This window comes from Pongo abelii, chromosome 8 (genome assembly GCF_028885655.2).
Source record: "Pongo abelii isolate AG06213 chromosome 8, NHGRI_mPonAbe1-v2.0_pri, whole genome shotgun sequence".
Lineage (NCBI taxonomy): Eukaryota > Metazoa > Chordata > Mammalia > Primates > Hominidae > Pongo > Pongo abelii.
Genome location: NC_071993.2, coordinates 52190877 through 52206369, shown reverse-complemented (window position 1 = coordinate 52206369; position 15493 = coordinate 52190877). Strand labels below are relative to the sequence as shown.

General features: G+C 41.8%; 1 protein-coding gene across 20 annotated transcripts in view; it reads left to right on the top strand.

Annotated features, from left to right (window-relative positions):
• WASHC2 (WASH complex subunit 2C) overlaps positions 1-15493 on the top strand; it is a 63944-nt gene that overhangs the window by 2957 nt on the left and 45494 nt on the right. For 15 of the 20 annotated variants that reach the window (XM_063727055.1, XM_063727062.1, XM_063727059.1 and 12 more), the window contains 5 exon segments: positions 6711-6773; positions 8787-8960; positions 12122-12215; positions 13574-13635; positions 14899-14946. In XM_063727055.1, the coding sequence (XP_063583125.1) occupies positions 6711-6773; positions 8787-8960; positions 12122-12215; positions 13574-13635; positions 14899-14946 (441 nt within the window). 20 annotated transcript variants of the gene reach the window in all.

The following is a 15493-nucleotide window of genomic DNA, read 5'->3' as shown; positions in this document are numbered from 1 at the left end:
GGAAGTTGGAGACCAGCCTGACCAACATGGAGAAACCCTGTCTCTACTAAAAAAATACAAAATTAGCCGGGCATGGTGGCGCATGCCTGTAATTCCAGCTACTTGGGAAGGCTGAGGCAGGAGAATCGCATGAACCTGGGAGGCGGAGGTTGCGGTGAGCCGAGATCCTGCCGTTGTACTCCAGCCTGGGCAACAAGAGCGAAACTCCGTCTCAAAAAAAAAAAAAAAAAAGCATTCAAGTAAAATCAGTAGTTTTCTGATTGTTTACACAGAATGTCCATGCTTGGTCCTGACTATCTCACTGGAAAAGTCAGGGACTCTAGACTCAACTTCTCTGGTGTGCACAGCCCCATAATGTTTTCATCAAGATTAATTTGGTGTCCTTTTAAGCACTCCTGTTCTTTTCATTCTGTACTTTTCTTGCTGGATCAGGTAGTCAGCACTTCTTTGCAGTCAGTGCTGCAGCACCAGAGTCCCAAAGGATTTGGGAAGTTTCTTTTTTTTTTTGAGATGGAGTCTCGCTCTGTCACCTAGGCTGGAGTGCAGTGGCGCGATCTCCGCTCACTGCAAGCTCCGCCTCCCGCGTTCACACCATTCTCCTGCCTCAGCCTTCCAAGTAACTGGGACTACAGGCGCGTGCCACCACGCCTGGCTAATTTTTTGTATTTTTAGAAGAGATGGGGTTTCACCGAGTTAGCCAGGATGATCTCGATCTCCTGACCTCGTGATCCACCCGCCTTGGCCTCCCAAAGTGCTGGGATTACAGGTGTGAGCCACCATACCCGGCGATCTGGCTTTTTAATGTTTTATTTTCAAACCCTGACATCAGTACTTAGGTATTACAATTCCAGCTTGAATTATGGTGCCATTTGGTTTCATGGTAATTTATCAGAAACATTCAAAGTCAGATAGGTTTCTGGGTTTTATTAATCAGCCTCAGAGGCAGCCACAAAGTTGCAAACTATATTATAAAGTTAGTGAAACAATCCGGACTTTCTAGGGCGAGAACAGTCAGGACTTTCTAGGGCAAGAGAAATTAGTACCATTAGTAAAGGCTCAAGAGGGGACTCGGAGGGAGAAGAAATACTAATTAACATTGGCCAGTGTTCTAGTGTCTAATTAGAAGGCAACACAATTCTAAAGGCTTAATTATCTGTTAATTTAGGAATTGGATCCTGAAATACCAAGTGCCATAGTTAATGACTTTAGTTTGTTAAATGAACTGGTGAGGGAGGATTTTTTCTTTTTAAAGTCAATTGTTTCAAAATCTTAGCTTTGTAAAATTAAAAAAAAAATTCCACAATGAAACAAATTAACCTGTTTATGCCCAAGGTTAGAATTTTTTTTTGTGAAAAGCCAGACCTTGGCAATGACCTTGAGCAGTAGGCTATACATAACTCCCACAAATTTAGTGTTCCAATAATGGGACAGTAGGCATAAATGGGTTAATTTTCCAGATCATCTTCCTGTTGATTTATAAAAGCTGAATTTCGGTCATTTTTCCCTCCTTTTCTACTTTTCTATTGAAGAAACAGATGGAGTTGCTGAAACTGTCAAGTACTCAGCAATTAGAGAGAGGGAGGTAAAGCCCAAAAGCCTTATTGACATATGATTTCCTGCACAGGTTTTTCCCTCACCCCCAGACCTGCTTTATTTTACATAATGCCCCTTGCTTTTGATACTCCAGCCTTCTCATTCCTTGGAGATGCCATATGCTCTGCTGCTACGGGGCCTTTGCTTACATTGCTTCCTATGCCTCTACCCTGTGATTGACATCTGTCTGTCTTCTAGGTCTCTGCTCAATTATATTACTTCCTCTTGGACCCTCTGCACTAGGCAGACCCCCTGGATAAAAGCACTTGAAGCATCACATTCTTTAGTAGACTTCTTATAATTGTAATTTTACAATTATTAATGGGATTCGATGAGTTGGACCCTCCCGCTAAATCAAGCCCCATATTTTTAACAACAAATATATTTGAGGGGTCCAGCACAAGCCTGATATTTAGGGACCCAGTGAATATTTGAATGAATGAGAGTACGCATAAATGAAAGGGGACCAGGGCTGTGTATAATCTGTTACTCTGCAGCCCTGGTCCCTTTTTCCCCAGTTCCCCACTTTCCCCTTTTACCCTGTCTCCCCAGATGAGGAGCAATACCAAAGATATTTAACAGTCCTGGGTATAGCTATCTGACTGTAAATTGATCACAAAACACATGAAGCTGTGAGTTTAGCAGGTGAGGATGAAAGAAGTTAGCATTGGTTATCTGCTGGATATGAAGTACTTGAGGATGCATAGTCCTGCTCACCCTGAAAAGATCCCATGGGCTTTAGGTCCCATGGGTTTAGGTTTCTTAGATGTCATGTTTGGCTTTCTAGCTGCAGGCTGCTGATAGGTAACCATGGTAGCTGCCAGGTCTTAAAGTCTCACTTTTGAGATTTACTTAACCTTTTTGGGGTCCTGACTTTGAAAATTACCAGAGTAATCCCTCATCTTTATAGAGCAATTAGGAAAAGTAAGAAAAAGAAAAATTGTGTGAAATTTCCTCAGCTTGAGGGGAGCCTCTCAACGTTTAGCACATATATTCTAAGTCCATTTCCCATGTAGACGTCAGGCTTAAAAGAATTGAACCTACAGTAGGCCGGGTGTGGTGGCTCACGCCTGTAGCACTTTGGGAGGCCGAGGTGGGCGGATCATGAGGTCAGGAGATTGAGACCATCCTGGCTAACACGGTGAAGCTCTGTCTTTACTAAAAAATACAAAAAAATTAGGCAGGCATGGTGGCAGGTGCCTGTAATCCCAGCTACTTGGGAGGCTGAGGCAGGAGAAGGGCGTGAACCCGGGAGGTGGAGCTTGCAGTGAGCTGAGATTCCGCCACTGCACTTCAGCCAGGGTGACAGAGAGAGACTCTGTCTCAAAAAAAAAAAAAAAAAAAAAAAAAAAAAATAAATAAATAAATAAATAATTGAACCTACAAAAAATCAGCTACCCCAAATTAACCAACCATTGAACTTTTCAGTGTATTTTTTTCTTCTTGTTTTTTAACTTTAACCTTTTCTAGATGACTCTGTGTGTGTGTGTGTGTGTGTGTGTGTGTGTGTGTGTGTGTGTATTTACATTTGCAGCCTACTTTTTTTCTTAATGTGAACTTATTTAACCCATCTTTGAGACTTTTGTGAATTTAATTTTTTTGTTCTTAAACCGTATCATAATTTATTTAATAATCTTCCAATATTAAATGTTATTTATGAAATGTTTCATAAATTTCATAAATGTTTCATAAATAAATAGAAAAGTTCAGAGAGAAACCACAAGTGTTAAGAAAATGTAGCACCTAGCATCAGTGGTTTCATATTTTGCCACATTTGCTTCAAAGGTGCCTACCTCCCATATTTGTCCTTAACTCTAATCATTTTGGGTGGGGATTCCTTGGTATCTCTGCCTTTTTATTCTTTTTTTGTTTTTGAGACAGGATCTCCCTCTGTTGCCCAGGCTGGAGTTCAGTGGTGCAAACAGCTCACTGCAGCCTCAGACTCCTGGGCTCAAGCCATCCTCCCACCTCAGCCTCCCGAATAGCTGGCTGGGACCACAGGTGTTTGCCACCATGCCTGGTCAACTTTTTATTCTTTTTACCTAGAGAGGGATTTCATTTTTATCCCTTATAGATAAGCTTTATTGTGTAGTTGTTCTTTTCTTCATTGACTATTATATATGAATGTTTGTGTGTGTTTATGTGAAAATAAAATCAGGACTCCATGGAATTGTGGGTCTGTTTCTGCCCTCTGCTGTTTGTTTTGTTTCTCTGCTGTCTGCCAGTATCATAATCTTAAATACTGCAGATTTCTAATGTCTTATTAGGGCAAGTCCCCATAATCTCTTTTTATTCAGAATTGTCATGGTTATCAATCTTTGGCTTTTTACTTTTCTGTGTCAATTTGAGGATTATCTTTACTTATTTATTTATTTTTTTTGAGATAGAGTTTCAGTCTTGTTGCCCAGGCTGGAGTGCAATTGTGCAATCTCGGCTCACTGCAACCTCTGCCTCCCAAGTTTAAGCGATTCTCCTGCCTCAGCCTCCTGAGTAGCTGGGATTACAGGCACCGGCCACCACATCAAGCTAATTTTTATATTTCTAGTAAAGATGGGGTTTTGCCATGTGGGCCAGGCTGGTCTCAAACTCCTGACCGCAGGTGATCCCAAAGTGCTGGGGTTACAGGCATGAGCCTCCCAAAGTGCTGGGATTATCAGGCATGAGCCTCCTAAAGTGCTGGGATTACAGGCGTGAGCCACTGCCCCCAGCAGGATTATCTTACTGTATTGTGCCACAGAATATTTTATTAGCGTTTGATTGGAATTGCATAGAATTATAAATTTGGTATTTGTGACTTTCTGCTGGAAATCATGATACCGTGAATATTCTGATGTTTGCATTTATGATAATTTTCATTGGAGCTAAATTTCAAGAAGTAGAATTTTGGGTCAGAGGATATGATCGTTTAAAAACAACATTGTTTGATCAGATTGGCAGATACTTAAAGATGGGTGGACAGGAGCCATTGCTGGCAGAGGTTTGGGTAAGGGGCACTTGAGTACGCTGCTAGTGACAGGGAATTTACACATTTGTGCATAGAATCTGGGAATGACTAAGATTTATTTATTGCCTCTTTAGGTAAAATCCCTCTCTAGTTATATAAATAAATAAAAATAATAAATAAATAATCGGTTTCAGCTGGGCACAATGGCTCACACCTGTAATCCCAGCACTTTGGGAGGCCAAGGCCGACGGATCACTTGAGGTCAAGGAGTTTGAGACCAGCCTGGCCAACATGGTGAAACCCCATCTCTACTAAAAAAAAATGCAGGCCTGGCACAGTGGCTCACATCTGTAATCCCAGCACTTTGGGAGGCCGAGGTGGGTGGAGCACGAGGTCAGATCGAGACCATCCTGGTTAATATGGTGAAACCCCATCTCTACTAAAAATACAAAAATAATTAGCCGGGCATGGTGGCAGGCACCTGTAGTCCCAGCTACTTGGGAGGCTGAGGCAGGAGAATGGCATGAACCCAGGAGGCAGAGCTTGCAGTGAGCTGAGATCGCACCACTGCACTCCAGCCTTGGCAACAGAGTGAGACTCCATCTCAAAAAAAAAAAAAAAAAAAGGGCAAAAACAAATTAGCTGGGCGTGGTGGTGCACGCCTGTAATCCCAACTACTCGGGAGGCTGAGGCAAGAGAATCATTTGAGCCTGGGAGGTGGAGGTTGCAGTGAGCCAAGATCCTGCCACTGCACTCCAGCCTGGGTGACAGAGCTAGACTCTGTCTCTAAATAAATAAATAAATAAGCAGGAAGGATAGGAGAGCTCTAAATATATGCACGTGTTTGCTTATATTTGTGTTCAGAGCCTCAGGAAACGAGCATACACACCAGGCTTAAATTGGGTATTCCAAGGATCAGGTTAGGGATAGGGAGGGAACTATTTTAAAATACATCTCTTTTACATGTGCCTTTATATTGACTTAAAATTTTAAAAATTGAGATAGAATTCACATACCATAAAATTCACTCCTTTAAAAAGTATAGAGTTTGGTGGTTTTTAGCGTACTCAAAGTTTTATAATCACGGCCACTGTCTAATGCCAGAAGATTTTCATCAGTTCATTTATATTGACTTCTTATTTCTTTCTTTTTAAACAATTTTAATTTCATTTCATTTTATTTTTGAGATAGGGTCTCACTTTGTCACCCAAGCTGGAGTGCAGTGGTGTGATCAGGGCTCACTGCAGCCTTTACCTCCCAAGCTCAAGAGTTCCTCCTGACTCAGCCCCACAAGTAGCTGGAATTACAGGTGCACACCACCATACCTGGCTAATTTTTGTATTTTTTGTAGAGATGAGGTCTCACTATGATACCCAGGCTGGTCTTGAACTCCTGAGCTCAAGTGATCCCCTTGCCTCGGTCTCAGAGAGTGCTGGGCTGACAGGCGTGAGCCACTGCACCTGGCCTTTATTGACTTTTTATAACAAGCATGTTGTACTTTGGTCGTTTTTAAAACATAAAAATGATTTTAAAAACCAAGAATCACAGTGATTTGGCAGAGCAGTGGGTCTTTTCTGGAAAAGAGAGTCTTGCCTACCCATGCTGTCAGGGTCAGTCAAGTGCCCAGCCTTTCTGGCAAGTCAGTGGTAGATTTTTCTCTCTGCTTTCATACAAATGGGATAACATAAATTTATCAGCCATTTTAAGCAACTGAATGAAAATAAGTTTTGCCTTTACCATTTTCCTTTTTCAAAATCCTGAAGTTCTAGTTTCCTAGTTAATAAATTACACCAGTTGACACTCTCCATAACCTGGGGTGAGAATACTGTATCATTGCCCATCAACCTTATTAGGGTAAATGAAAAGGTGTGAAAACTGATATCTTACTGTTTTTGCAACTCTTGGTTTACAACAAGGTTAAAGTTTCATCATGTTTCCTAGTCATTTGTATTTAAAATTTTTTTTTTTTTTTTTTTTTGTGAATGGACTATTCTTTGCTATTTGTCCATGACCCACTGTCACGGACACCCACTGGTAGTGGTCTCAGCCCTTTGCTGAATAACCATTTCCTTCCCCATCTTTGTCCTTAGTTACTGTGTGTTTAATTCTTATATTGTGATTTATTTCCAATGACGTGTTGACCTTTTAACACTGAGTTTGCTTCCATATTTAGCGTGTATACGATGAAGAAGTGGAGGAGCCAGTACTTAAGGCTGAGGCAGAAAAAACAGAGCAGGTACTTGTATGAAATCACTCTTCAGCTGAGTTTCTGACTTTGAGAAGTGTGATGGAGATCGATGTGTTATGTGGGAGCTGGGGGGTGGTGGGCGGGGGTGGGAAAGGGAGGGACTGCTCCTGACAGCAGCCCAAGAGGGTATTCTTTCCTTTGTTTCTGAAATGTAGTGTATTAACTAATACAGAGATCAAATCCTTGAATTCTGGTATAAGAATAGAGTAGAAGTCAGCAAACTTCTTTTGTAAAGGGCCAGATAGTACATATTACAGATTTGGAGGGTCCCAGAGGCCATTTTTTTCCTGTGGCTTCCTGAGTTACAGATGGACCAGCCTTCTTCCTGAGATCTCACACCAGAGCCCAAAACATAGCTAAGAGGTTCTGGGTCACACTGACTTCTTAGCACTCCAGCAGAGATTTCTTTTTCTTCCACTCGGGAAGGCACATGGACTGTGAATAAGTTTATTATTGGAGTAGCTTTGAATTTGTTCTCATTTATTCAGAAAATATGGATCACCTGTAAAGGTTGGCGCTTTGTCAGCAATTATTACTTGTAACAGATGAAGCTGTTAGACTAGGAAAAGGGTATTTGAAACCAGCTATAGTTCTGCCTGTTGCCAGCATTTAAAAAAAGAAGTTATTTTATTTTTTACTTAAAAAAATTTTTTTATTTTGAGACAGAGTCTCACTCTGTCGCCCAGGCTGGAGTGCAGTGGCACGATATCGGCTCACTGCAACCTCTGCCTCCTGGGTGCAAGTGATTCTCCTGGCTCAGCTTCCCGAGTAGCTGGGACTACAGGCATGTGCCACCATGCCTGGCTAATTTTTTTGTATTTATTGTAGAGACGGGGTTTCGCCATGTTGGCCAGGCTCGTCTCAAACTCCTGACCTCAAGTGATCCGCCAGCCTTGGCCTCCCAAAGTGCTAGGATTACAGGTGTGAGCTACTGTGCCCAGCAAGTTATTTTATTTTTAATAGAACGCAAGGATTTGCTAGCCATTTAAGTGCAGTAGTATCTGGTTATACCAATTCAGGGTTTAATTTGAAGGTGATAGATATTTAGTGTACTATTTTAAAAAACCGCTATATATTTCATACACATTTTCACAAACTCAGTACAATATTAGCTATTTAACTCAGAATCAAGCATATCCAAATAGAAAAATACACAACCAAGACAAAAAAGTTCAGTTAGAAAGACTTCAGTACTTGAGATAAAAGACTAAAATATTCATATGGTTTTTTTTGCCTTTGGCCCTCAGAACAACACTGTGTGGTTTGGTTCCTTCTAGAATATTTGTGAGAGAGGGAAATGACACTAAATATTTTTTGGTATGTCTCACAATGGCCCACTTGTGTCTGCGGGGACTGCCATTGAGAGCTGCTGTCGCAGGAAGAAGACACCTGAGGGAGATTCTCAGCCTGTTGGTGATACGAACAAACCTTTTTTCTTGAGTGCGGCATTGTTGTAGGGTATACACAGAATAGACCAAGATGAAAATGACCCCTTTTGATGTAGAACAGATTTATAAAATAATTGTAATTGTCCAGTATTTTTTTTTTTGTCTCTTTAAACTGTAATTGAAAAATGAGACCTCTGTGACCTTCCGTGTAAGTCTTAACACCTAAAATTACCCAAGGGATAACCAGGGCTCGTGGGATAGTCATAGTGAGTCTGAGAGTCTAGGCCCTCCAGCAGTGGGGAAACGGCGTGCATTCATTGTTGGGATACTTCTCCACACAGTAGTTGTACCTCTGCTTTTGTAGACGATGACCCTTGAGCTCTGGAACCTTAGGTAGTTTGATGCATGTCCAGAAAGGGGCAAACTTGGGATTTAAAACTTGCAGTCTTACTCCAAAGTCTGTGTCAAGGCATTCAGCAGAATTTGACTTTGTTAACATTTTTAAATAAATTTTTTTGGAGCTTGAGGCTAGGCTTTAGAGAACATTCACAGTATTCTCTTGGGGCAGTATCGATATATTGGAGACCCATACTGCGTGGTATTTATTTTGTAGGAGAAGACTCGAGAGCAGAAAGAAGTAGATCTCATTCCTAAAGTCCAGGAGGCTGTGAACTATGGCTTACAAGTATTGGACAGTGCCTTTGAGCAACTTGATATCAAAGCAGGAAACTCAGACTCTGAGGAAGATGATGCTAATGGGCGGGTGGAACTGATCCTTGAACCAAAGGTGAAGACATTCAACTTAAATATTTATTGCACAACTATTATGTTTGGGCTACTTTAATTGGGCACACGATTAGTAAGTCATGGACTTAACCTCTGGGAAGTGAGTATGTCACTTAGTAGTCTAACATTGACTCCACCAGAAAGACTCGCTTTACCTGAGCACTGATGGAGTACTTGTGAGGTGCAAGGCAACATGTCAAGTTGGGGGTGCAAAGATGCAGAGCATGGCCTCTACTCTCGAGGTGTGTGTTGCAGTCTGGTGGAAGAGAGGAGACATTCATACGAGTAACCATTGTAAATGCCCTGAGAGAGAATTGACTTCCAGCTGGAACTTTGGGGCAAAGATGATATTTGAATTGGGGTTTGAAGGGTGGGGAGGCTCAAAAGAAACAGAGAGTGTTGGGAACCTGAAATTATGTAGCTTGGGCTAAGGAAGACTGCAGAAGAACTGAAAGGCATTTGGATTGTTTCCGGTTTGGGCAATTATTAAATACAAATGAAGCTGCTGTGAGCATTCATGTCCAGGCTTCCTCATAGCCTAGTGAGTGTTGGTTGCTTGACAGTTTTCTCCCACATTGTTCAAAGAGACAACTGGGGTGACACAGAGTCTCTCGGTAGTGAACACAGAAAGTTACCACAGTGATTTATAGAAAGAGGCCTTGTGACACACAAGGCCTTCCGAATTAAAACATGCCACAGAACCAAACTCTTTTTTTTTGTTTTTTTGAGACGGAGTTTCACTCTGTCCTCCAGGCTGGAGTGCGTGGCGTGATCTTGGCTCACTGCAACCTCTGCCTCCCGGGTTCAAGTGATTCTCCTGCCCCAGCCTCCTGAGTAGCTGGGATTACAGGCGCCCACCACCACACCCAGCTAATTTTTGTGTTTTTAGTATAGACAGGGTGTCACCATGTTGGCCAGGCTGGTCTCGAACTCCCGACCTCAGGAGATCCGCCTGCCTTGGCCTCCCAAAGTGCTTGGATTACAGACATGAGCCACCGCACCCAGCCTGAACCAAACTCTTCTAGTCATTCTGTAGCTGCAGATTTCTCTTCCAGTTTGAGCTTTGCTGAGTCACACCAAATTGAGGCAGATCATTTGGCACTGACTGGTATACTTGCTGCTTGGATTTTCACTGTATGCCTTTAAAAGTCAGCAGTGGCCTCTGGGAAATGTATTGCCTGGACCACACTTGATACTTCCAAGACACACAGCACTTTCTTTTTTTTTCCCCTTGCAGAGAAAGTTGTGGAGGTACACTTTTCTTTTGTAGGAGGATTTGGGGATGTCTTCTGAGTCAGTGAGAATTAGTCCAAATTCACCTGTCTTTGCCTTATGCTCCATTGGTTGCTGTGATCTCGTTGAACCTTTACATTAACCTTCCCAATCTTTCTGTTGTTGTGTGAAACATCACAATTATTCTCCCCTGCCCCAGAGTCCTTTGACAAGGAAGAGATATCATTGCCAAAGGGCAATGCCTCACAGGGGACAGGGCAGCATTTCCTTCAGCAGTGGAAGTAGGAGGCTGTGCGAGGGTGGAGCACTTTCTTGACCCTATTTTTTTTTTTTTTTTGAGACAGAGTTTCACTCTTGTTGCCCAGGCTGGAGTGGCGCAATCTCGGCTCACTGCAGCTTCTGTCTCCTGGGTTCAAGCGATTCTCCTGCCTCAGCCTTCCAAGTAGCTGGGATTACAGGCATGTAACATGACACCCGGCTAATTTTTGTGTTTTTTAGTAGGGACGGGGTTTCACCATGGGGAGTAGGCTGGTCTTGAACTCCTGACCTCAAGAGATCCACCCGCCTCGGCCTCCCAAAAGTGCTGGGATTACAGGTGGGAGCCAATGCAACCAACCGACCCTAAATTTTTAATGTGTGTGTGTGGTGTGGGACTGACAGGAGTAGACGGCTGACATGGGCAGATCTCCAGCATGTGCTGTTGGGGCCACAGTCTCCTGCACCTCACTCTGTTTTCTCATCTGGTCTTATTTTACCAACTTCACTTTTCGAAATTCGACAGTGTGGAACCACTAGGGGGTATTGTTCTTCTGTTTATTGAGTTATAATCTTTTTTTTAAAATTTATTTATTTATCTTTTTTGAGACGGAGTTTCGCTCTTGTTGCCCAGGCTGGAGTGCAGTGATGTGATGTTGGGCTCACTGCAACCTCCGCCTCCTGGGTTCAAGAGATTCTCCTGTCTTAGTCTCCTGAGTAAATGGGATTACAGGTATGCGCCACCACACCCGGCTAATTTTTTGTATTTTCGGTAGATACTGGGTTTCACCACGTTGGCCAGGCTGGTCTCAAACTCCTGACCTCAAGTAATCCACCTGCCTCAGCCTCCCAAAGTGTTGGGATTACAGGCATGAGCCACTGTGCCCGGCCTAATCTATTTTTATATTAAAAAATATATATATATTATGTCTCATTAGTACTGCTTTTTAGAGGACAGCTCACCAGAATGTTCAGTTTCTTTCCTTGGTCCTCTTCTTCTTGGACCTTATACTAGGAGGTTGTACCCTTTTCCCTGTTTGCTTGCTGCTGATAAACTTTTGGTAGGCTTTTGCCATTTTTGTTAAATTTTGTTAATTAGGCCCTTGGGGAGGGAGATTCTGTGTGATACAGCTTTACTTTGGCACCTTTTTTTTTTTTTTTTTTTTTTTTTTTTTGAGATGGAGTTTCGCTCTTATTGCCCAGGCTGGAGTGCAGTAGTGCAATCTCAGCTCACTGCAACCCTGTTTCCTGGGTTCAAGTGATTCTCCTGCCTCAGCCTCCCGAGTAGCTAGGATGACAGTTGCCCGCCACCATGTCCCGCTAATTTTTTTGTACTTTTAGTAGAGACGGGGTTTCACCATGTTGGTCAGGCTGGTCTCAAACTCCTGACCTCAAGTGATCCACCCGCCTTGGCTTCCCAAAGTGCTAGGATTACAGGCATGACCCATAGTGCTCGGCCTTACCTTGACATCTTTACCTAGGATTTGACTTTTAAAAAAATCAGTGAAAAAAAGAATTTTTTTTTTTTAACTTTTAGTCCTGCTGTGTTTCTTATTCTCCACCTTCGTTATGTAGCTTGTTTGGGATAGTCAGATGGAACAGGCCATCAGGTGGCCCATGTAAGTTTGTTTTCAACTGAAATGTTTGACAGCTTATTCCTTTCGTGATGTACAGGATCTATACATTGATCGTCCTTTACCATATCTCATTGGGTCAAAGCTGTTCATGGAACAAGAAGATGTAGGTCTTGGAGAGCTGTCCAGTGAAGGTACTTTTCTTCACCAAATAATTTTGTTCCTTAACATTTCTTTTTTATTTTAAAATAATTTCAAATTTTACATTAAAGTTTCAAGAATAGTTCAAAGAACTCTCATATACCCTTCTCCTGGGTTTACCAGTTAACATTTCACCACATTTGTTTTATTGTTCTCTACATATACATAATATTTTGTCTTGAACCTATTTGGGAGACATCATGCTCATGCCCTGTTACTTCTAAATGTTTCTCTGTGTGTTTTCTTTTTTTCTTTTCTTTTTCTTTTTCTTTTTTTGAGACAGAGTCTCGCTCTGTTGCCCAGGCTGGAGTGCAGTGGTGCGATCTTAGCTCACTGCAAGCTCCGCCTCCTGGATTTAAGCGATTTTTCTGCCTCAGCCTCCTGAGTAGCTGGGACCACAGGCGTGCACCACCACGCCTGGCCAATTTTTGTATTTTTAGTAGAGACAGGCTTTCACCATATTGTCCAGGCTGGTCTCGAATTCCTGACCTCATGATCCGCCCGCCTCGGCCTCCCAAAGTGCTGGGATTACAAGCATGAGCCACTGTGCCCGGCTCTTTTTCTTTCTTTCTTTTTTTTTTATTTTTTTGAGCCAGAGTTTCTCTCTGGTCACCCAGGCTGGAATGCAATGACGCGATCTCGGCTCACTGCAACCTCCGCCTCCTGGGTTCATGCAACCTCCGCCTCCTGGGTTCAAGCAATTCTCCTACCTCAGCCTCTTGAGTAGCTGGGATTACAGGTGCCCACCGCCACGCCTGGCTAATTTTTGTATTTTTAGTAGAGATGGTGTTTTACCATGTGGGGCAGGTTGGTCTCGAACGCCTGACCTCAGGTGTGTGTGTTTTCTAAGAACAAGGATATCTCTTGTATAATCACAGTAGAATTACAAAGCCAGGATATTTTCCTGGACATAAGGGTGTTATCCAATCTGCTGCTATGTTCACATTTTGCCGTTTGTCCCAGTGACACCCTTTACAGTCTCTCTCTTTTGTTCTCTGGTCCAGGACTCAATCCAGGACCAGCCACCACATTTGGTTGTCAAATCTTCAGTTATCTTTTAATCTGATGCCATTTCTCAGCCTTTCTTTGCTTTTTATGACCTTGACATCTTTAAAGAGTACAAGCAAGTTTTTTTTTTTATTTGTAATGAATAATTTTTGGCGGGAGAGATACTTCAAGACTATATAAATATGTAATTCCTCACCATAATGACACTTTCAATTCCAGTAAGTGGGTATAGATGGTTTTATCAAGATCTCTGTGATGCTGTTGTATGGTGGTTTGTGATTTTGAGCTAAGGACATTTTCTTGTGAATATTGGTGTGGTGACCCTTATCTCTCTTCTCAACAGAAGGCTCTGTAGGCAGTGATCGTGGCAGTATTGTGGACACTGAGGAAGAGAAAGAAGAGGAGGTAAGGGCTGTTTGGTATGACCAGGTCACGGTGGGCAGCAAGCTTAAGATGGGCCTAGCAGGCTAAGTAAATAGCATAACTGTGAATTCGTAATCTGCTTCCATAAAGCTTTTGACAGTGATAGAAGCCACATTCTGAGTTTTTTTTTTTCCCAAGGGTTAGATTTCCTTTTTGCCTTATGTACAATGATAGGGAAAGCTGTTTTAATCTCTTTCACTATTATCCTCTCTCCCATCTTGCCACCAAATGTCTCTTTCACCCAATATATTTTTGAGAAGGGCAGCTTAGATGTTTTGGTGGAATCTCTGCCTGGGATATAGTCTTTGGGTATATTCTGTCTTTGAATAATTCTAAGGAAAAAAATCTACATTTAGAACTTTTGTAAACTATAAAACCTAGAGCAGGATATACTGAAAGCCACCACTTAACATTCTATTTTGCTGCTGCCGCTAGCGCCTTCATATCCACAGAGCATAATTTCATTCCCTTGTCTAGAGTTTGAGTCTGTGGGCCTTGACTACAGTTGAATCTGTAGTTGTTCTTTAGATGGGATATTCGTTATTGCAAAGGACACAGCCATGTTGCAGGAGAGTCCTCGAGTATGAGATTTCCGAAAGGAGACAGTGTTGTGTGTGTGCTTTTCTCTTCTGGTTGGTCCCCCTTTCTGCACTCTCCCTCCCCTGCCTTTCTTCCAGTCCTCCAAAGAAAAACCTGACAGCAGGAAATGAGCTTTTCTTAAGTAACTTTCCTATAACAAAAGCGGTGCTCATTAGCGGAATCCCTTGCTTTTAGCCACCGATGTGGCACTTCATCAATAGTTGCTCATAGCAACTATTGATGTTCCCTTCTTGGGCCTAATGAAGTAGTTATCCTAATGAGAGGAAATAGAGACAGTATAGTCCAAAATGTAAAATAACACAAACTGACTTTCAGTGATTTAGTTAGTTAAATGTGCAACTCTTACTTTAAATCCAAAGGCAAGAGTTGAAAGTGCGGGTGATGTGAACAAATTGTAAGAGGCATTTAAGTGAACCACAGAAATTACATGTTAACTGGAGCAACCCTTCACAATACTGCCAGCTACCCAGCTTATCTGCACCTTGATACTTAAGGTGACCAGTAGTCAGTACAAAGAGACTGAGTGTCAGAGCTTTTTCTCCACTTGACATAGATTCAGCCTGCCCCAGAGACTTAGACGTGCAATCATTTCTGTGCTTCTCAGTAAAGCCCATTTAACAACAAAGCCTTTTCTTCCCCATAAAGGAGTCAGACGAAGATTTTGCCCATCACAGTGACAATGATCAAAACCGGGTAAGGCTCATGTATTGAAATGACTTTGTTTTTACCTTTTAATTGAAGCGTAGTATATATACTAAAATTACTTTGGAATGATTTATGACAAAGTGAGGATTTTTTCATGTATACAATTTATTTTCCTTTAAGCATTTCATGTATTTAGGCTAACTACCTCCTTCGTATATATTTTTTCCAATTTTGATTTACAGTTTATTTTTCTTAGAAAGCAAAGAAGTTTCAAAGAAGTGAAAAACAGTTGGAAAATAGAACCTCTAAAAGAAGACTCAGTTATCTAAACTGAACTACTTTGCATGAGTCCCTCTTCTGTTTTAAAATTGGAGACAATCTAGCAGTAACATTAATGAGTATTCACAAGATGAAAACTTCTTACCCTACTGTCTTAGCACAGTTATCTTAATTTTTGAATATCTAAAGGCATATTCTTTTCATAGTGTGCATCGTTCATTTTCTGCCATTTTATGTTAACATTTTATAAATGTGTCCTTATTTATTATTATTATTTTTTTGAGATGGAGTTTTGCTCTTGTTGTCCAGGCTGGAG